This window comes from Rana temporaria, chromosome 3, assembly GCF_905171775.1.
Source record: "Rana temporaria chromosome 3, aRanTem1.1, whole genome shotgun sequence".
NCBI classification, from domain to species: Eukaryota; Metazoa; Chordata; class Amphibia; order Anura; family Ranidae; genus Rana; species Rana temporaria.
In genome coordinates, this window is record NC_053491.1 from 336,007,337 (window position 1) to 336,029,238 (window position 21,902).

A 21,902-nucleotide genomic window follows, 5' to 3' on the forward strand; every position below is an offset into this window, starting at 1 on the left:
TAACATCCCTTGTAATCTAAATCTATCGTGACAGGTCCTCTTTATGGAGAGATGTGGGGTCAATAAGACCCCACATCTCTCCTACAGGCTGGAAAGCATGAGATTAAAAATTCACTGGTATCATGCTTACTAGCCACGATCTCGGCTTTGTTTACATCCGGGGCCGGGCGTGACATCATAACGTCGTGCCTGGGCCTCCGACGGTCATAGAAACGACTGGTGACCATCTGGTCACTGGAAATCTCTATGATTGCCGGCCGATTATTTTTCTGGGTCCCCGATGGCACAGAAGAGCCCGGAGAAGCACCGTGGGGGGGGGGCGACGACGCCCCCTCCTGTCGCCTACAAGAACGATCAAGCCGCTATGATCATTCTTACTGTGCACAGAATCGCCACTAGAAAATAATGATCTCTGAATGATGCCTGTAGGTGCAGGCATCATTCAGATATCCCCACGAAAGTCAAGGACGTCATACGACATACTGCAGTAGGGAAGTGGTTAGCCGACATCAGGGGTCTGTTAGACTGCTAATGTCGCCCCTGACCTCTGCTCCAGATGGAGCCCAAAATGGGATTCTGACAGCTCAGAGCTCAGCACTTATGGGTTTACACTCTACAGAGTACATCAAATGCTCCTCAATGTCCTCCTTCTTGCTATCCTGACTGCGATTATAGGGGTCCTAGGAGGGGCAGCCTGGCGATGGGGGGGGGTTGAGTCCTGCACCAACAGCTGCCCAGACAGTACACTTAAAAGCATCTTGTGAGGGGGGGTAACAAGCCTTTATTGCAGAAGGGATATTGTATGAGTGTTCTAGAATAAAAACCCTTCCTGCTCGCAAGTTTTTAAATTCATGGTTAAAGTTAATGTAAACTCGAAAATTGTATTTTATTTTTTGATGTCACAATGTACAGTATAAGATTTCCTATCATCTGTGCCCAGTCTTGCCACACAGTTAATCCAGCTCTGAGCAATCCTCTTATTGTTCAGTGAAATAAAACGGACTTACAGAGAAAAACCTTAGTCGGTTCCGCCCCCTTGCTGTGAATGACAGGTTATTTACATATCTCATGCAGTAACCTGGAGACAGGCATTATTTTTTAATACCCACCCCCACTCCTTTTCTGAAGTCATGTGGTTACTTTTCTGGATTTTGACTGGATGTTAGTGATCATAGCAGAATTTAGTGTAAGGAATACATAGGAGAAAATGCATGTTGACAAGGGGAGTATAGAGGAGGGCGGGGAGTCTACTGACATCACAACTTCACCCACAGAGCTCCAGACAACAGATCCACCCACAGAATATGCAGTTTTTCAGTTCTTATAACAGACAGAAGGGAGATATTTGACAGGTAAGGATATATGCAGGAGGCATGTATATCCTTAAGGTTTAGCACTATGGCAGTAGTTTAGAAAGGATGGGAGTGGGTTAACATCCACTTTAACTTCTGCCATAATTTTTAGCTGTTTTGATAGTGGGATGAATAAATGCTTCTCCTAGGGGAGCAACACATTCAAGGAGGCAAGTGATTTCACTGCACATTTTAGGATCTGTTCACACCTTCTATGCAAAGCAATGCACGTTTATATTGTTGGTGTGATGCAGTGCCATACATTTTAAATGGCATTCCAACACCGCTGCTAGTGGTTGTGCTTTGTGGTGAGCTGCCAAAAAATAACGCATTCATTCTTAAAAGCACAGTGCAACACGTGCTATTGTGTTGCTGCATATTGAAATGTACATATGTCAACAGGTACATTGGGGTGTCAAAGAGAATGAATGGCTCTGAATCACGATGCATCTAATGTAGATGGGTGCCAAGTAATCCTGTTGCTAGCAAGTTCTCACCAATGACTTGATCGCTCTTCAGATGTGGGCCTTAAATTTACTGGGGTGTCAGTAAAAAAAACTTTCCACAGGCGGGGGGGGGGGGGGGACAGTGCTCTAGAAAGCAAAACTCCCATAAGCAAACGAGTTCCTGAAGAGAACCTGTTGAACAGAAGGAAACCAGATAACTGAAGGAGCATCCCATGGGACCTTTTTTAAAGCCTTCTTGACTTAGTGTTTCCTGTTTTGGTGGAAGTAGCCTCACTTACTTACTGCTGTCCTGGAAGTCCACAGGGAAATACTGTAAGTTTATGCAGTGATAATGGCCAAAGCCTGCTTTTAAATATCCCGTTTTTTTTTTCATCTTTTTTATCTGAAGACTGTGAATTCCATCATATTGACAAACGAGCTGGGCATTAAGGCCATATCTTCAACTTTATTGATATTTTTTTGTTCAAAGATATATTTGTTAGTCTCTTTATTTTTTGCCTTTCAATATTTGTCTTTGTCCACCCTACAAATGAAATGTAATGCTAAATTGTCCTGCATCTCACAAGGTGAAAAAAAATAATATAACCTAAAACTAGGAAAAAATGGACAACAGGCAAAATGATTCAAAGAACTCAATATATAAAAAAACATAAATAAAAAATATAATGATCAAAACAGATGGTTTGCAAAACACAGAAATGACAGACTGCTTGGATATTTGTGTTTTAGGAGACGTCAAACAAGGCAAGTATTCATGTTTAAAAAAAAGTTTTCTGGCTACAGAAGAAAAATAAAATAAAAAATACGGCGATCCCAGTTCAATCATTCTGGCTTCTCCTATTTCATATAATAGATAAAATACACTGTAAATACAGCGCATCCTTTAAATGAAACAGTTCATTGTTGACCTTGTTTCTTTGAGAGGTATCTGAAATAAAAAAAAATAAAGAAAAGAAAGCTACTAAATGTCATACGACTGGCAGACATCAACGACACACCAAATGCAGCTCTGTATTTGTAACCACTTTTAGGATGTACCAAGTCAAAAGGTTTTTTATCTTAATGCATTAAGATAAAAAACCTATGTGCAGCAGCCCCCCTGAGACCCCTCTCTATCCAGCGATGTCCATGAGCGCCTCGGCCACCCGACACTCTCTTCCTAAATGGCGCCATTGGCTCCCGTTGCTGTCAAAGTCAGTTGGTCAATCAGGAGAGAGAGGGGGCGGGACCAAACCAGGGCTCTGTGTCTTAATGGGCGCAGGGAGCTGTGACTCAGCTCGGGTACCCCATAGCAAGCTGCTGGACAGGAGGGAGGGGCCAGAAGAGCTGAAGAGGGACCTAAAAGAGGAGGATCTGGGATGCCCTGTGCAAAACCACTGCAGAGCATGCAAGTATACATTTTTTAATTTATTTTTTCCTCTAAAATCGCTAAAAATGTATGTCTTCAAATGCAAGCCACGGGTTCACACTGCCGCATCTTTGAATCTGAAATGCCGGCGCAACTTCATCGCGGCTTGGATACAACTTCTTTAACAGAAGTCAATGCAAGTCATATTGAAGTCGGACCAAGAAAAATACAGGAATCTTTTTCCAATTCGCTCCTATTAGAATGATTCCTTTGCCACTAATGCAACTTGTCTAATGCGAATTTGATTTCTTAAGTTGCGGCAGTGTTAACCAGGGCTTAAAGTCGACATGGTATCAACCTCCTGCAGCCTCTGTACAGCAGAATTCAGAGAGGCAGGAAAAACACCAGGAGCCAGTTAGGTGTGTTTCAGTCCAAGGGAAATGATGATAAAGAGAGCAGAGTCATAAAGAGACAAGCTCATCAATCAGTTTGGCTGGAGTAGAAAATTACTGGTTTAAAAGAAATGTAAATAAGCAGGATTTGCAAAAGAAGAGGGGTTTGTACTTCTGGGAGCCATTATACCTGCCAAAAGGATATATATTTCTGTTCATCAAGTCTTGATATTTACACAGCACAGTCCTGTCCGCCTGGGCAGAAGATGTGATCTCCTATCAACATGTTCTTTTTTAGCACATGCAACACAATTAATCAGCAATAGTTTTAAAGTGGTTCTAAAAGGCAGAAGATTTATTTATTTTTTACCTGCAGGTAAAAAAAAAAACTTGTGTGCAGCAGAATATGCATGCAGCTGACCACCACTGTACTAGTAAAAGTACAGTTGTTAGGTGGGGGCCAGATAGGCTTCTCTGAAGAGAAAGGTTTTCAGGGATCATCTAAAAGCAAGCAGAGTAGGAGATAATAGAACAGATTTGGGGTAGGAAGTTCCATAGGATAGGAGAGGCTCAGGAAAAGTCCTGGAGGTCTTGGGAGGAACGAAGGGAACAAGTAGGTTCGTATTTTAACACTAGGTTAGTGATGTAGCTGGAGGTCGAGTTGTGGATGACTTTTTGTAAGTTGTTGTCTTTTATTTTGAATATAATTTGTTGGGCGAGAGGAAGCCAATGGTGGGATTGACAGAGAGGGGTAGCAGTCACTGAGCGGTTGGGTAAGGTGGATGAGCCTGGCAGCAGCATTCATGATGGACTGAACAGGGGCTAGCCTATGTAAAGGTAATCCCGTGAGGTGGAAGTTGCAGCATTCGAGACGAGAGATGACTTGGGACATATTTTGGGGATGTTGCATAGGTTGAGGTGGCAAGATTTGGAAAGTGTCTGGCCGAAAGGATAGTTCAGAGTCCAGTGTTACACCTAGAACCTTGGCATGCAGGGACGGGCTGATTGTAGTGCTAATGATCTTGACAGAGAAATCAGGGGAAAAGGCACGTGGGGGGGGAGGAAAAATCACGAGCTCTGTTTTGGATACGTCCATTAGTAAGTTAGTGATACGTAAGGAGACTGAAGGGGTGAGCTGAGGAGTAAAGATAGATTTGGGTGTCGTTAGCATAGACATGGTAATGAAAGCCATGGGAGGCTATTACCTGACCCAGGGAGGAGGAATAGATGGAGAATATGTGATATATGTGTCACCGGCGCAGAGGAAGTTTTATATAAAAAGTGTCATTAGTGTTTTAAATGATGGGTCTGCTGCTTATATGTTCCCCACCAATACTGCGGGTGAAAAATGTCACAGGAAAAAAAGGTGATAGCTGCACCAACTGAAATATAAATGGTAATTAAATCCTACCACTACTCTTGAAACAGTGAATATTCAAAAAGAAAATCAATGATTACTTAATATGCACTTGAAGGTTTTTTTTATTTAACAAGATCATAAATTTGGCAGAATAGTCATAAATATGAAAAAATATATGAAGAATTACGAAAATAGTCCCAGTGTTAGTCTTCAAAGGTGATAAGCTACATCCTGGGACAAACCTAAGAGGAGGTGTATGGAGCGATTATTGGCATACAGGTTGGAAAATCTTATTTATTCATATGTGTGGAGTGGTTAACCCTGACATAAACCAAAGGTGCTTGTTTATCTTGTTTCTGGTGAGTGTCCATTTCAGAAGGTGGTGGTGTTTCACGAATTGGTGGATAAAACGTTTTTCTCCAGTCATGATTGTGGATTTGTGCACATGGGATGTAGCTTATCACCTTTGACTACTAACACTGAGACTATTTTTTTCCATATTTTTCATATCTTTTCTTTTTTATTACTATTCTGTCAAATTTATGATATTGTGTTCATTCAACATATAAGGAATATCACTTGTTTTTTAATTTAGTTTACTTAACCACTTAACCCCCGGACCATATTGCTGCCCAAAGACCAGAGCACTTTTTGCGATTCGGGACTGCGTCGCTTTAACTGACAATTGCGCGGTCGTGCAACGTGGCTCCCAAACAAAATTGGCGTCCTGTTTTTCCCCCACAAATAGAGCTTTCTTTTGGTGGTATTTGATCACCTCTGCGTTTTTTATTTTTTGCGCTATAAACAAAAATAGAGCGACAATTTTGAAAAAAATGAATATTTTTTACTTTTTGCTGTAATAAATATTCCCCAAACATATATAAAAAAAACATTTTTTTCCTCAGTTTAGGACAATACGTATTCTACATATTTTTCGTAAAAAAAAAAAAAAATCGCAATAAACGTTTATTGATTGGTTTGCGCAAAAGTTATAGCGTTTACAAAATAGGGGGTATTTTTATGTCATTTTTATTAATATAATTTTTTTTTACTAGTAATGGCGGCGATCAGCGTTTTTTTTTCCGGTACTGCGACATTATAGCGGACACTTTTGACACATTTTTGGGACCATTGGCATTTTTATAGCGATCAGTGCTATAAAAATGCATTGGATTACTATAAAAATGCCACTGGCAGTGAAGGGGGTTAAACACTAGGGGGCGGGGAAGGGGTTAAGTATGTTCCCTGGGTGTGTTCTTACTGTGGGGGGGGGGGGTGGCCTCACTAGGGGAAACACTGATCTTCTGTTCATACATTGTATGAACAGAGGATCAGCGTTTCCCCCCCTGACACACACAGCTCCCGTTCCCCGCTCTGTAACGAGCGATCGCGCCCGCCCCTAGTGGCCACTAAAAGAGCCGACGTAGAGCTACAGGCTCTCGCCCAGGAGAGCCGACCTGCCGCCGTAGAATGACGGCGGCTGGTCGGCAACTAGTTAATATGCACTTGAAGGTTTTTTTTAATCATCGATTTATTTTTATTTTTAAATATTCACCGTTTCAAAAGTAGTGGTAAGATTTTATTACTTATATTTGGGTTGGCGCAACCATCAACTTTTTTCCTGTGACATAGATGGAGAATAAGAGAGGTCCAAGAACAGAACCCTGGGGGACTTTGACAGAGAAAGGGAGAGGAGAGGAGGAAGTAGAGTTGTAAGTGGCACTAAAGGTGCGGTTGGATAAATAGGATGAGAACCAGTGAAGAGTAGGTCAAGGAGACCAAAAGGCGTTGAGTTTTTTGAGGAGGAGGTCCACTGTGTCAAAGGCAGCAGAGAGGTCTAAGAAGTAGGAGTACAGAATAGTGTCCATTGGATTTAGCTGTTAGCAGATGGTTTTTGAGTTTTAGAGAGCAGTTTCCGTGGAGTGTTGAGGGCGGAATCCAGAATGAAGGGGATCAAGAAGGTTATTCTTGGCAAAGTGGAGTCGATTGTAAACCAGACGTTCAACTAATTCAATTAAAAAGAAACACAATGGGTCAACTTTTTTCAACATTAAAACATAACTAAAATAGAGGCAAAAAATTATACATCCCCTTTTACATTTTACAATTATATTCCACAACAAAACAAATAAAAAAAATCCATAAAACTGAATACAAACCTTTCCCAATGTTTATGATTAAGATCTGATAAATCTTCTAGTTTAGCAATTTCCTTAAGGTACTGCGATAGCTTCAAAAGCTCTTTATCTTTATCCCGATTTAAATGAGCTTTCATGAAAGGTCTGATCTGTTACGGGAAATAAATAAATCAAGTTATCCACAATACTGACTGTTTAGAGAAAAAAAAGTAACACCTTTTGTTGTTTATGTTCTACAAATCCAACTTATTTTTTGGGGTTTTGGATAGAGTAGGCCTCATTCACACTTTATGTGCGTAAAAACTGATGGGAAAAACGTGCAGATTTGATGCACAGAATATTTTGGGCTTGTTCAGTTTTTCTAACATAGGTCTACAGCAGGGGTGCCCAAACAGTGGCCTCTGATGTGGCCCGCAACCACCTGCTCTGGGATGGAATATAATACTGTTATTAAAGATATGTTTATTACTAAAATCAGAGTGTATATATGGGCATATCTGTTCTGCAGTGGTTACTAGGCTGCTTTCAAACTTGCCTGCACTGAGCCATAGACATCTATTACCTGAGAGTTTGGTGAGCCACACCTACAGGATATAATAGAAGTCTATGGTAAAGTGCAGCTAACCTGCAGGAAAGCCACAGGTGAACTGTGCTGCACCCGCGGTGCAGGTAAACAAGAGTGCATGAGTGTGAAAGCAGCCTTAGGCCCCTTTCACACAGTCAGTCAGACCCTCCATTCACATCTGAGGAGTGGCAGATATAAATGGACTTGTGTCCGTTTACAAACGCCTACCGCCAATCCAATCCGCTAAAAAAAAAAGTACAGTGGACTCTATAGAGTAGAGTGGGCTGCCATCCACTAGCTCTACTCATTTTGGCCCGCGACCGGTTACCACGTCGCTTAAGTGGCCCTTGGACTTCAAAAGGTTGGGCACCCCTGGTCTACAGGGACAAAAATATGTTTTTTATGTAACCTGCTCACACCATAACACTGCTGCTATGTGAGTTTTTTTTCTGCGCAGGAATCTGCAACATAGATTCTCTGCCAGGGCACAAAGAAAAGAATTGTTCTCCATGTGCCCTGTACAATTTTGATGTCACTTGGAGGGGACGGGACGAGTGCTGTGCACACAGGAGAGTATTTCCTGTTTACATGGCATCCTGTGTAAAAGGAAGTCCCGTCTCCTGCGCTGCCATTGGACAACTGTTCTGTCCATCACAGGAGGTGGGACTTTCAATTAAAGAGGCCCATCGAGAAAACAGGAGTTTCTCCGGTTTGTCTGTTGGCGCTCGTCCCGCCCCCTCCCTGTCTCCTCCGAAGGCTGCACTGACAATGGTGAGTCTGCATTATCATATGTAGTGGGTACTGCATTCATATGTAGTGGGTGCTGCATTCAAGACAACGGTGAGGCTGCAGTTGGGCACGGATTAGGCTGCATTGATTGGCACTGACCCTTGTTTTGCTTCACAGTCCTCTAATTAAAATTTAAGATTTTTTTTTCTGAAACGTCCTTTTTAAAGTGAAGGTGCGTGTTATAAACCGATAAATACGGTATATCCAAAACACACGCCCAAGCTCATCTTTTTACCACACACAGCCACAAAGGCAGGAGAATTCTTGTTGGGCAGTGTATTAGTGCTCGGAGGAACACACTTAGACCGAATAGTAATGATTTAAAGAATGTCGGGCAAAATGGTCGGCCCTCATGCATGTTCACTTGATCAAATCTGGCCCTCTTTGAAAAAAGTTTGGACACCCCTGCTTTAGAACTTTTAAAACTAGGTTTCAGTGTTTGGCAGTGCCAAATCATTTGTTTTGGTGTTATTTTCAACATGACAATATTTACACCACTAAAATCAGTTATTATGTAGTAATTATTGCCTTGATAGTATTAAGATTGCCTAAAGTCAAGTATCAGGTTGGGGTTAAATTTAAAGCCAAGGCGACTATACCCGTTACACCTCCCTTTCAGCCAAACACTATTTACAAAGCCTATGGATTACATGTTGCTCACAGAGCAAAACTCGCTTCCGTATTTCAGCCTAAATGGCCTTGGCTCATAGCTACAATTATGCCTTTAGGACTGAAATGCTTAAAGGAGAAGTACAGCCAAAGCTTATTTGGCTGTACTTCTCCTGTGGATCACATGAGTGCAGTTTGTTTTCCACTCCTGTGACCCATTTTCAGCAGACAGCAGGCCGAAGCCTGCTGTCTGCTGATCTCAAAGAGCTGGTCCAGGCTCAGGCAAGATCGCAAAAATGGAGTCGGGATCTGCCCACATACCTGCACCGGCACCCTGATCCGCATCTCAACAAGCCGCTGAGAGCATTAGCAAGCCACTACAGCCCAGCAATCCAGTGAGCAAGGAGGAGGCAGAGCAAATAGCTGTGACTGACAGTCACCAGCTCTCTACTCCAGGAGCTCTGAGAACCAAGCACATGAGGGCAGACAGTACAGTTACAATACAATTCAATATAGGAGGAATCAGAGGGTGCTGTTCGTTAGAGCTTACAATCTAGGATCGAGATCACTTTCACGTAGCCGGTTTGTTGCAGCTACTGGATTTTTGCTACTGGAATGACCGGGTTATGCGATCAACAGTGGCTGTTCAGCCCATTTAAACTAAAAGCAGCTGATGGCAGCCTCTATTGACCGCATGTAACTGCACACAGAGCGATTAGCTGTGGTTTGGAACAGATGTCTGAGAAATGGACGCAACTGACTGAATTTGTAGAAAGCAGACAGCAACAAAAGGTACTTTTACAGTTAGGAACACATGCTTTTATAGAATTTTCTTTTACTAAACTGGAGTTTGCAGTTGCTCTGCCCAATGTTTTGGTCTGTTGTAAAGAAAAAGTCAGGTTGTGAGATTGTTTACGGTAATATTGTTGCAACACTGCACAGAAATGCAGTGAGGCCTCCCTCTCAAAGCCCTCAACAGGGCAAATAGAACTAAAGCACTTTAATATATTTGAATACACTTTAACCTCCATCACTGTTGTAGCTTATAACAAAAGAAATTACAGCCAGATATTCCTAAAGGTTAGGCCACCTTTAGGAGCATGTTACACCCACATATAGGGTGCAACATACTCCTATTCACTCTACCCCTGCTGTAAGAGCCCCACTCCCTGTGAGATCAGGAGGAGGCTTTCCTCTCCCGACACCCGTCATCACATTTTGAAAGCTCTGCGTCATTCATTCACAGCAATCTTTGAATGAGATTGCTATAGGACCTGTCTGACACCCCAGCAGACAGCTTATATATCTCAGTGAGACATGGCGCTAATGAGCCCCCTTGTAGTTCATTCACAAGCACTGCAGCTTTGAAACTGAAAACCTGTATAGAGGCACGGGCAGAAATTTGTAGGGCTTGTCTGCAGGAGACGTACACTGCAATACTGTGCAGACGCCTGTGAAAATATAATAAATGCTATTTTTTTCCCTGCAAAAATATGGGCATTTATTTTTTTTCGCAAAGATGAACTTAGCCATTTAAATAGTCCAAGATATATAAAAGCGGTAAGTAAACAGCACTTGCTCACTTGTACCTAGAGGTAAACTTATAATAAAGTTTACCTGAAGGTACAAGGAATATCTCCTAAACGTGCACCATTTAGGAGATCTTCACTACTACTTCAGCGAATGACGTCACCAGCACTGAGCTCTGAAGGGATAGCATGTCATCCCCTTAAAGGATCACTAAAGGAATTTTTGTTTTTAGCTAAATAGCTTCCTTTACCTTACTGCAGTACTGGTTTCATGTCCTTATTGTTCGTTATTGCTTTGAAGTAGCTGTAATTCTGCTGTGATCTCCACACTTCCTGGTTGCCTGTTTCCTTATAACCATCGTACTGGGAGATTTTCACGGTGGTCTAAGCTGTCATTACTGTGTGTCTAAAACTCCTCAGAACCAATCAGATTCATTTTAAAAACAAAACACTGCCCTGGATTTGTTTGTTTTTGGTCTGTGTGTCTCTTTACTTCACAAAAACATGAAACCAGTTTAAAACCGAAAGTGAAACTAGAGGCACATTATATATGATTGATTTTTATCTATTTTTAATAATTTTTAAAAGGAATCAGTTAATTTTTAATGTCTCTATACTCTGTAAACAGTGGCCCGGATTCAAAGAGAATTGCGCTTTTTTTGCGGAGGCGCAGGGCAACGATTTTGCCCTGCGCCCCCGCAAATTTGCTCCGCTGCCCTCGATTCACGGAGCAGTAGCTCCGTAAATTGCGAGGGCGCGCCGGCAAAATTGCCCGGCGCTAGAGCACGCAATTTAAATGATCCCGTAGGGGGCGGGAATCATTTAAATTAGGCGCGCTCCCGCGCCAAGCACATGCTCCGTCGGGAAACTTTCCCAACGTGCATTGCGGCAAATGACGTCGCAAGGACGTCATTTGCTTCAGAGTGAACGTGAATGGCGTCCAGCGCCATTCACGAATCACTTACGCAAACGACGTAACATTCAAATATCGCGACGCGGGAACGACGGGTATCCTTTAGCATTGGCTGCCCCTACTATTAGAAAAGGCAGCCTTACGCTAAAGACGCCGTACGGAAACGGCGTAACTTGCGTACGCAGGGCTCGCGCAACATTGTGAATCGGTGTTAGTATGCAATTTGCATACTATACACTGAGCACAATGGGAGCGCCCCCTAGCGGGCATCGCAAGAATGCAGCCTAAAATATGCGTGGCATAAGAGCCTTATGCCACGCAGATTTTAGGCTGCAGTCGGCGTCAAGATGTTCCTGAATCAGGAGCATTCGTAACGCCGGAGCAAGTCAGCAATTGCGCTGCGTAACTATGGTTACGCAGGCGCAATTGCGCTCTGAATCCGGGCCAGTCATTTCAGGAAATTTTTTTTTTTCCTTTAGTGACCCTTTAACCACTTAAGCCCTGGACCATTTTGCAGCTAAATGCCCAGGCCAGGTTTTGTGATTCGGCACTGCATCGCTTTAACAGACAATTGCGCGGTCGTGCGACGTGGCTCCCAAACTAAATTGCCGTCCTTTTTTCCCCACAAATAGAGCTTTCTTTTGGTGGTATTTGATCACCTCTGCGGTTTTTATTTTTTGCGCTATAAACAAAAATAGAGTGACAATTTTGAAAAAAAAACAATATTTTTTACTTTTTGCTATAATAAATATCCCCCAAAAACATATATAAAAATGTTTTTTTCCCTCAGTTTAGGCCGATACGTATTCTTCTACCTATTTTTGGTAAAAAAAAAATCGCAATATGCGTTTATCGATTGGTTTGCGCAAAATTTATAGCGTTTACAAAATAGGGGATAGTTTTATTGCATTTTTATTAATTTTTTTTTTTTTACTACTAATGGCAGCGATCAGCGATTTTTTTCATGACTGCGACATTATGGCGGACACTTCGGACAATTTTGACCAATTTTTGGGACCATTGTCATTTTCACAGCAAAAAATGCATTTAAATTGCATTGTTTATTGTGAAAATGACAGTTGCAGTTTGGGAGTTAACCACAGGGGGCGCTGTGGGAGTTAGGGTTCACCTAGTGTGTGTTTACAACTGTAGGGGGGTGTGGCTGTAGGACTGACGTCATCGATCGAGTCTTCCTTATAAAAAGGATCACTCGATCGATACGCCGCCACAGTGAAGCACGGGGAAGCCGTGTTTACATACGGCTCTCCCCGTTCTTCAGCTCCAGGGAGTGATCACGACGGAGCGGCTATAAACGAATATATAATCCGTCGTCCCGGATCGCTCCCCGCGGGAATCCGACCGCCGCATGTAGCGGGGGGGGTCCCGATCGGACCCCCCACCCGCTAGATGGCAAGGACGTACAGGTACGCCCATTTGCCTGTACGTGCCATTCTGTGGACGTACATATACATGCGGCGGTCGGGAAGTGGTTAAAGTGCTGTACTGTGCCCTTGGCTGCCGTGCACATGAGTGGGAGTGATGTCAATGCAGCTCGCCCATTCAAACGGCTGGAGCCCACAAACCCAGAAAGAAGGTCAGGTGAAGATGGAAGCCTTGTCAGTGGTACATACTAGCACAATATGATATTACTTTACAGGTGGAAGATTTTTTTTTTTTTTGGGTGGGTTTACTACCACTATAAACATAATGCAGTGGTTTGTCTAGCTTAATAGCATTAAGCAGAGACAGACTCCTGTATCCTTCCATTTCAATGGGACATGGATAAATTGTCAGAATAATGTCACTCACCTTTAAGCCATTCTGAGGATTCATCAAGAAATTTCTCCCTATATCATCGAACATTATAGTATTTTTTTTACTGTAAAATTCTGCATATTTGCCCCAAATAACTCCAAGAGGCTTTACCTATTAAAAAAAAAAGGAAAGTGTTATATAGAAATATTTTATTCTACTTGTTGCCACAATATAAGTGTTTAAAGCAAGTACCAGTAGCCCTCGAATTGACCGCACGACTTTCTCACCTTTTTAAATATGCTAAATAGAGGTCGACCGATATATCGGCCGATATTTGGCCGTTTTGGAGAAATCGGTATCGGCCGATTTTCATCCAAATTAGGCCGATATTTAACATGGCCATTAGCGGTGCCTCGGATCCGGAGCTAGGCCGAAGCCGCGGCCTTTCCTGATGCCGCCGCGGTCACAGCATCAGGAAAGGCCGCGGCTTCGGCCTAGCTCCGGAGCCGTGGCCATCTTGGTACACCCAGCGCAGCGGCCTGTAACAGCCAATCGGCGGCCGCCGCTGCCGACATCCTCCACTCTGGAAAAAAAACATCCCCTGACGTGCTGCGCGCCCTGCCTCTGCCTACAAACCCCAGAATGCAGCACGGGCCGGCAGTTACCCTGCGCAGCAGTCAGGGGACGTTTTTTTTACAGTGGAGGATGTCGGCAGCGGCGGCCGCCGATTGGCTGTTACCGGCCCGTTCTGCATTATGGGGATTGTAGGCAGAGGCGGGGCAGCAGCACGTCAGGGACGAATGGAGTCTTGTGGTGGTGGGCATTGATGAGAATAAATCTTAAACAAAACACATTTTTCTGTCATGTAAATCTCTAAAAAGGAGGTGAAAAAAGTATCGACTGAACAGTACAGAATTCTATCAGATACAGATACAGAATCCTATCAGATACAGAATCCTATCAGATACAGATACGTGGGCTGGTGGGCATTGATGAGTGAATGACATTGGGCTGTACTGGTGGGCACTGGTTGGTACTGATGAGGTGATGCACTGGTTGGCACTGATGAGGTGATGCACTGGTTGGCACTGAGGCGATGCACTGGTTGGCACTGAGGTGATGCACTGGTCGGCACTGAGGTGATGCACTGGTCGGCACTGAGGTGATGCACTGGTTGGCACTGAGGTGATGCACTGGTGATATGCGCTGGTGGGCAATGATGGGATGCACTGGTGCATTGGTGGGCATTGATGAGGTGGCACTGATGGGCTGCACTGGTGGGCACTGAGGTGGCACTGGTGGGCACCAATGAGGTGGCACCAATGGGCTGCACTGGTGGGCACTGACAGGCTGCACCCTACCTCTCCACCCTAAACAATTATCTCCTTCCCACCTCTCCACCCTAGATTTTTTGAGATGAGAAAAAAAAAAAAATCGGCCTAAAATATCGGCCGCAAAAATCGTCAACACATATCGGCCATCGGCCGCCCCGATTTCCAAATACCGGCATCGGCCAGAGAAAAACCCATATCGGTCGACCTCTAATGCTAAATCAGTTGACATATAAAGAAGACCACAGGTTGCACAATTTTGATGACCAGGCAAGCAATTATGATCTGAATGACAAAAACCTCCAACTAGTACAGTAAAACCTTGGTTTAAGAGCGTTTTGCAAGATGAGCAAAATGTTTTAATAAATATTGCTTTGTTATTCAAGCAATGTCTTGATAGAAGAGTAGCGTCATGTCACAACTGAGTATAAAAGAGAAGAGAGGAGCCTCCAAGTGTAGCAATATGGTTACATTTAATGAAGGTACAACATTTAGCAACTTATTGCTACACTTTGAGGTGCCTCTCTTCTCTTTTATACCCTGTAACAAAATGCTTTGATATGCAAGTGCTTTGGATTACAAGCATGTTTCTGGAATGCGCTCCAGCTGTTATGAAACTACAATTCCCATGAGGCATTGCAAGGTTGACAGTTGCAAACATGACTCCCATAGGCAGAGGCATGATGGAACTTGTAGTTTCGCAAACAGCTGGAGGGCCGCCAGTTTGAGACCCCTGCTTTAGAGTGTTAATAAACCCAAGACCCTGCATTCACTATATCTGGTCTCCCACAGTACAGATGTCATGGAAATGCAGTTATTTTAGTAAATATAAACTGCTATCCTTTTCTCATCAGAAGTATATAGCAGTTTTGTGACTTCTATCAGTGCCTGGTTAAAGCTTGCAAGAGGGATTTTCATATTGCACTGGCTGTCCTATCAGAATGCAGAACCCCTGACCCTCTTGTCTGGACAGTGCTGATCACATGCATTCTCTCAAGAAAAATAAATTCTCTAGCAATACACACCAAACTAAGCATGTGAAGCCTGACTCCAGTAACTCTGTCTTATCCAGACATGTTTTGGAGACAATGCAAGAAGGGGAGGATCTGTGCATACAGGATCAAACAGCCTTTTTACACAATGCAGATGATTAACCCCTTAAGTTCCACAGTGTGTATAACAAGCATGCTTTACTGCATATACAGACAGATTTTACTGTTATGGGTTTAGTAACACTTTAAGGTGAAAATATGCTATGCCCATGCAGTGCATAGCAACAGGCTCACTTTTTCACCCTGAAGATAAAAAATAAAAAGTCAGTAGCTACAAATACTGTAGCTGCTGACTTTTAAAATTAGAACACTTAACTGTCCAAGAACCCAGCACTGTCCTCACCCGAGCCAATTCTTCAGCAGTCTTCAGGTCCAGACATCGGACTTACCGACTTCCCACTGCGAGCTGCGCTACATTTTGTGAATGGTCCGGCAGCTTTCTGGGACCTGTGACGTTTTATGTTGAGGGGGGGGGGGGTGTTTGTCGTAGAAGGCAAACAAGTGGAACTTCCCCTTCTGGGTCCAGTTCTACTTTAAAGTGTCACTGAACCCAGGACCCTGCATTCACTATATCTGGTCTCCCACAGTACACACAACTTGGAAATACAATTATTTTGGTAAATATAAACTGCTAGATACCTTTTCTCATCAGCAGTAAATAGCAGTCTTATGACTGCTAGAGTGTTAGGCCGAGCACTGGTTAAAGTTTGTAGGAGGAGTTTTCATTCTCCTCAGACTGTCCTTTGAGGCTGCATGACCCTTGACTTTCTGTCTGGACACTGCTGATTGGCCCTGATTGACTCTAGAAACACACCCCAAACGGAGCTTGTGCAGAGTGACTGCAAAGGCTCTGTCTTATCAGGAGATGAATTGGGGAAAGTGGAAGGGAAGGATTACAGAAGACAAGATCAAACAGTGTTTTTACACAATGCAGAGGCTTAACCCCTTAGGTTCCACAGTGAGTATAACAAGCAAGCTTTACTGAATATATAGACTGATTTAACTGTTGTTGGTTAAGAAACACTTTAATTTTGGCCAACTGTTTATACTCAACTTTACTTCACTCATAGGTATGTAGAAATGTGATTTGTGGTCGTACTTGGCGTTTGCCCACTCAGGTACCCCTTGCTGTCACATAGGGTGACAAGAAAGGACTCACTGGTCTGTGTAAGGTTCATGTCACAACATTTCAGTTTACATGGGCCTTCTTCTCAGGTGAATTAAAAGGGGTTGTAAACCCTTGTGTTTTTTCACCTTAAAGTGGAGTTCCACCCATAAATATAACATTACATCAGTAGTTTTAAAAAAATGTCATTAGTCTTAAGAATTTTTTTTTTTTTTTTTTTAGATGCCTTCAAAGTGTTGTTGCTAGGCAGAATAGTTAATCTTCCCTCTTCCTGCACCTAGGTGCTTAAGCTTCCTAACCTACACCGCACAGACTCCTGGGAATGTAGTGGGTGTAACTTTCCAGGAGTCTGTGCACTCCCCAGTCTCAAAGAATCATGTGACTTAGGTTTCAGATCAGGTTTCAGCACCTGTACTGTCCATTACACTGCTTGTGCAGCACTGAGCATGTGCAAGATGTGCAAGGCTGAAATCCAGAAAGTCATACAGTCTGGCTTCATGATGCCCACACTTAAGATGGCCCCAGTCGATTTCTATTTTATAAAGTGTCTAAATGCTGTAACAACCTAACAAAACGGACCTTAGTTTACAGACTAACTTTACTAGAATATAGGATTTTTTATAACAGCTTACCTGTAAAAACCTTTTCTTGGAGTACATCACAGGACACAGAGTTCTAGTCATTACTAAGTGGGTTATATTCCACCTTCAGGTGCTGGACACTGGTGTAATCAATTAGAACAGGAAGTTCCCTCCTTATATAACCCCTCCCATACTGGGAGCAACTCAGTTTTTGTAGAAAAGCAATAAGTGTGCCAATATCCCTAAACAAGAGGGGCGGGAACTCTGTGTCCCGTGATGTACTCCAAGAAAAGGATTTTACAGGTAAGCTGTTATAAAAAATCCTATTTTCTTTATCGTACATCACGGGACACAGAGTTCTAGTCATTACTAAGTGGGATGTCCTAAAGCAATGCTTACTGAGGGGAGGGAGACACCAACAACGCAGACCGCCATCAGACATGAGGACCTATAATGCTGCCTGCAGCATACTGCGCCAAAAAAAGCTGCATCCTCCTGCCGTCTTATGTTCACTTGATAGGGATTAGTGAACGTAAGCACAAACGGCCAAGTTACGGCCTGGCAAATCTGAGTCATAAAGGCTTGGTAATGCACCACGCATGTAGTGCTAACTATCCTGGTAGGGTGCACCCCAGAAGAAACAGGGGGAGCCCTCTCCTTAAACCACAAGCCTGGATAAAACCTGATGAATCAACACTTGACAACAGTTGATTTAAATGCTGCCTGCCCTTTCCTGGGGCCTCCTGGTAGCGCAAAAACATCAGTTTCCCATATCCAAACAGCCGTTTCAGATAGGTCTTGACCTCTCTTACTCTAACGAGAGAGCGTGTAGCCATTTTAATAGCTGATCCGAACACTGCCCGCCACATCTAGGGTCTTCTGGCAGCAAAACAAAACGTTAGGTTTCTATATCTGAACCCTTCAGATTTTTAACTGCCCTCATCTTTATTGAGAGAAAGCAATAACCTTTCCTTCCGTGGACCAAGGTCTTGAAAATAAGAAAAAGAATATCTGATTCAAATGAACACTAGATCCTTCTAGTAAATAAGGTTGGGTGAGGATTTAACATCACCCTTCTTGTAAAAATAAATAAGTATGGCTCTATACAAAGAAAGTTGCCAATACTCTCTTGCGGAGGCAACCGCAACAAAGAACACCAAATTCCTCTTTAGAACGATGAAGGGAATCATGGTGCATTAGCCCAAGGTGCTGACTCTGTAAGACAACTTAGATCCAATCCTCCGAGCCCAAGGGCGACCTAACTGGCAGACCTATACCCGTCACCCCTTGTATAACGGCCCGGATCAAGAGTGTGACACAAGCGACCCTTGAAAATATTGACAAGGTCGAGATCGGATCCTTGATGGAACTTAAGGCTAGCTCCATCCCCTTGCCAATGTAGGAAGGCAAGAATTTTACCTATGACATACTACCAAGGATGCCACCCCTTGGTTTCACACCAGGAACATGGGCCTTCCAGAACCTAGGATATCTGGTATGAATCAAGGTAATTGCCGCTGATTCTGAAAGCCCCGATCCTCAAGAATGCGGGCTATAACAGCCAGACCATTAATAACCCTGTATGCAAGACAGGATGTAACCCTGCGAAGCAGGCCTGGACAAGCTGTAAGGGGCCCTGGTTCCTCTACGATCACCTCTGCTGTCCCTGCACAGTCAGGTCGTATGGGCTATGCCTGAGCAATTAGGCCAGCTTCCGTTCTCTTCTGATGTAGCATGGAAGCCACGAAAGTTGCGGCCCTGGGGGGAGAAAACACATAAACCAGCGACAACTGGTCCCCCAGGATCACTAACACATCTGTCACGCATGCGGGTGGATCCTTTGTCCTTGACACCAAGTTGTTCAATTTCTTGTTGAACCTGGACGTCAACACCCTTTATGTACAGGGTACCGTTTCTGTGACATTTGGTCAGAAAAAAGTCAGGGTGTATAGGTTAATCTCCCGGACACAATTGTAGACGGCCCCAGCGAATCGCCTGCCAATCTAGTATTCCCTGAAATGACGATTGACAATAGGAAAGGCACAAGCTCCTCCCTGGTAAACAAAGTAAACCACTAGAGAGGCATTGTCAGATTGTATTCAGACAGAACAACCCTGTAACCTAAACGTTCAGGCCCTTAAGCCAGATGCTCCATCCATAGCTCTAGAAAGCTGACAGATAAGGCTCCCTTGGAGCTTGACCACAATCCCTGTGCCATGATCTCTTCCAGGTCTGGCTTCTTTACCTAGAGGCCAGCCCTCGCAACCTGCTCCCAGGTAACGGGTATGAAGGATCTTCCATTCTGCCAATCATTCAGTTAAGAACCATCAAATGAATTTCCAGCATATCCCTGGGACCAGACTCCTAGGATAATGCTAGGTTAGGATCCACTCGTTCCAGGCCGACAGAATAATGTTTATATCAGCCTTGAATAAAACTGAGCATAGTCTTTGAATGAAGCCGGCATATTCCCTCTAGAGTGGGATCCTAACCCAGGAGTTTCAGATATTTAAGCATGCTGGACTCCCCTAGGCCCAGCCATGCTACTGACTGATCGGTCAGCAGGAGTTTGCCTCGGTATGCCATTACTGCTATACCCTGGGCCTATAGACTGGCTAGAGGCGAGCAGCCTAGCAGCAAATAGCTCCCATATGAGCATGTGGCTAGCTTTAAAGCCATATGCCTCTATGGAAGCGTGTGTTCAAGGAAGGTTTTCGGCAAAAAACATAAAAGAGGGGGCGTGCTGCATACACGCATACATATAGCATGTGAGCTATGGACAAGCATCTTGCAAGCAAGTATGCGCTATGAACGTGTTATGCAGCATTGTGCAACACGTACCCCTGCAGACACGTATTCCTACGCAAGGCCAAGGAATCCTGTATAATTAAGGAAACCTAATTATCATGCCTCATAACGCAAAATCGAGGCAAACATGCATCCTTAAGCGATTCAGCAATTTTCATGCGATCCAACATCTATGCATCTTAAGCACTCCTGTTGCGGACAAGTACCCTTGTGAGACCAAGGATTCTTGTATGATCGAGCACCCCTGTGCGATCCAGCATTTTTATGCAATTAAGCATTTTAACCACTTAAGACCCGGACCAAAATGCAGCGAAAAGGACTGTAACGGATTATGGACTATTCTGCCTGGACATTGATAATAACTGCAGGACTTGTTACAGTTGGATTTACCACATTGTATTCTGAGCACAAAGGGTTAACTGGACAAGTATCTTTTCATTGCTGGAATGCTAATGTTCCCTTCGCATACCTAATGAACCCTCTTTTGTGTGCAGGTAAACAGCCCCCCTGTGAGGTGTATGCTGAGGGGGATTATGTGTGAGTGATAATTGTTTTAAAGGTTAATTGAATTCTATGTGCCTGGCCAGGAAATGTTAAGTGGGGTGAGGTGCCGAAGCGTCTAGAAACTGGCCAAGTGATTAATTCAAGGAGATGTCATTGTTTCAGGGGGTCTGTGTTGAAGCCCCCTACTGGGAAAAGGGGAGGGCGGAAACTGTCATTGTTCTTGTAACAGTTGTAACCAGATATAAGCAGGTGAAATATGCCAAATAAAGTCAGTCTGATTGACTCTGCAAACGTAGCACGTCTCGTTTCTTGGAATGGCGTTCGATGGGATATACCGGCGGTACCTGCATATCGCAGCTTGCCAGGGAAAAGGACGTCTCCAACGGCCGATACCCCTCACTACCAGTGGGTAGCCGTTACAAGGACCTTGCCCCTTTTCACGATTCGGCCCTGCGACGCTTTAATTGACAATTGCGCAGTCGTGCGAGGTGGCTCCCAAACAAAATTGGCGTCCTTTTTTTCCCACAAATAGAGATTTCTTTTGGTGGTATTTGATCACCTCTGTGGTTTTTATTTTTTGCGCTATAAAAAAAAAAATAGAGCGCCAATTTTGAAAAAAATGCAATATTTTTTACTTTTTGCTATAATAAATATCCCCCAAAAATATATAAAAACATTTTTTTTACTCAGTTTAGGCCGATACGTATTCTTCTACCTATTTTTGGCAAAAAAAAAAAAAAATCGCAATAAGCGTTTATCGGTTGGTTTGCGCAAAAATTTATAGCGTTTACAAAACAGGGGATAGTTTTATTGCATTTTTATAATTTTTTTTTTTTTTTACTACTAATGGCGGCGATCAGCGATTTTTTTCATGACTGCGACATTATGGCGGACACTTCGGACAATTTTGACACATTTTTTGGACCATTGTAATTTTCACAGCAAAAAATGCATTTAAAATGCATTGTTTATTGTGAAAATGACAGTTGCAGTTTGGGAGTTAACCACAAGGGGGCGCTGATGGGGTTATGTGTTCCCTGAAGTGTGTTTACAACTGTAGGGGGGTGTGGCTGTAGGTGTGACGTCATCCATTGTGTCCCCCTATAAAAGGGATGACACGATCGATGCAGCCGCCACAGTGAAGAACGGGGAAGCCGTGTTTACACACGGCTCTCCCCGTTCTTCAGCTCCGGGGACCGATCGCGGGACTCCAGCGGCAATCGGGTCCAGCGGTCCCGGAGTTTCAGACCCATGGCTGGGTACTAGTACAGGACGTACATGTG

At 43.5% G+C, this 21,902-nt stretch overlaps 1 protein-coding gene across 2 annotated transcripts in view; it reads right to left on the reverse strand.

Moving 5' to 3' along the window:
* Positions 1-2,244: 2,244 nt before the first annotated feature.
* The window catches only part of UBLCP1 (ubiquitin like domain containing CTD phosphatase 1), a 38,917-nt gene continuing 19,259 nt past the window's right edge, over positions 2,245-21,902 (reverse strand). For both annotated transcript variants that reach the window (XM_040345064.1, XM_040345063.1), the window contains 3 exons: positions 13,272-13,388; positions 7,079-7,206; positions 2,245-2,747 (listed from right to left, as the gene is read on the reverse strand). In XM_040345064.1, the coding sequence (XP_040200998.1) occupies positions 2,717-2,747; positions 7,079-7,206; positions 13,272-13,388 (276 nt within the window). In that variant the 3' untranslated portion in view covers positions 2,245-2,716. The remainder of the gene's footprint in view (positions 2,748-7,078; positions 7,207-13,271; positions 13,389-21,902) is intronic.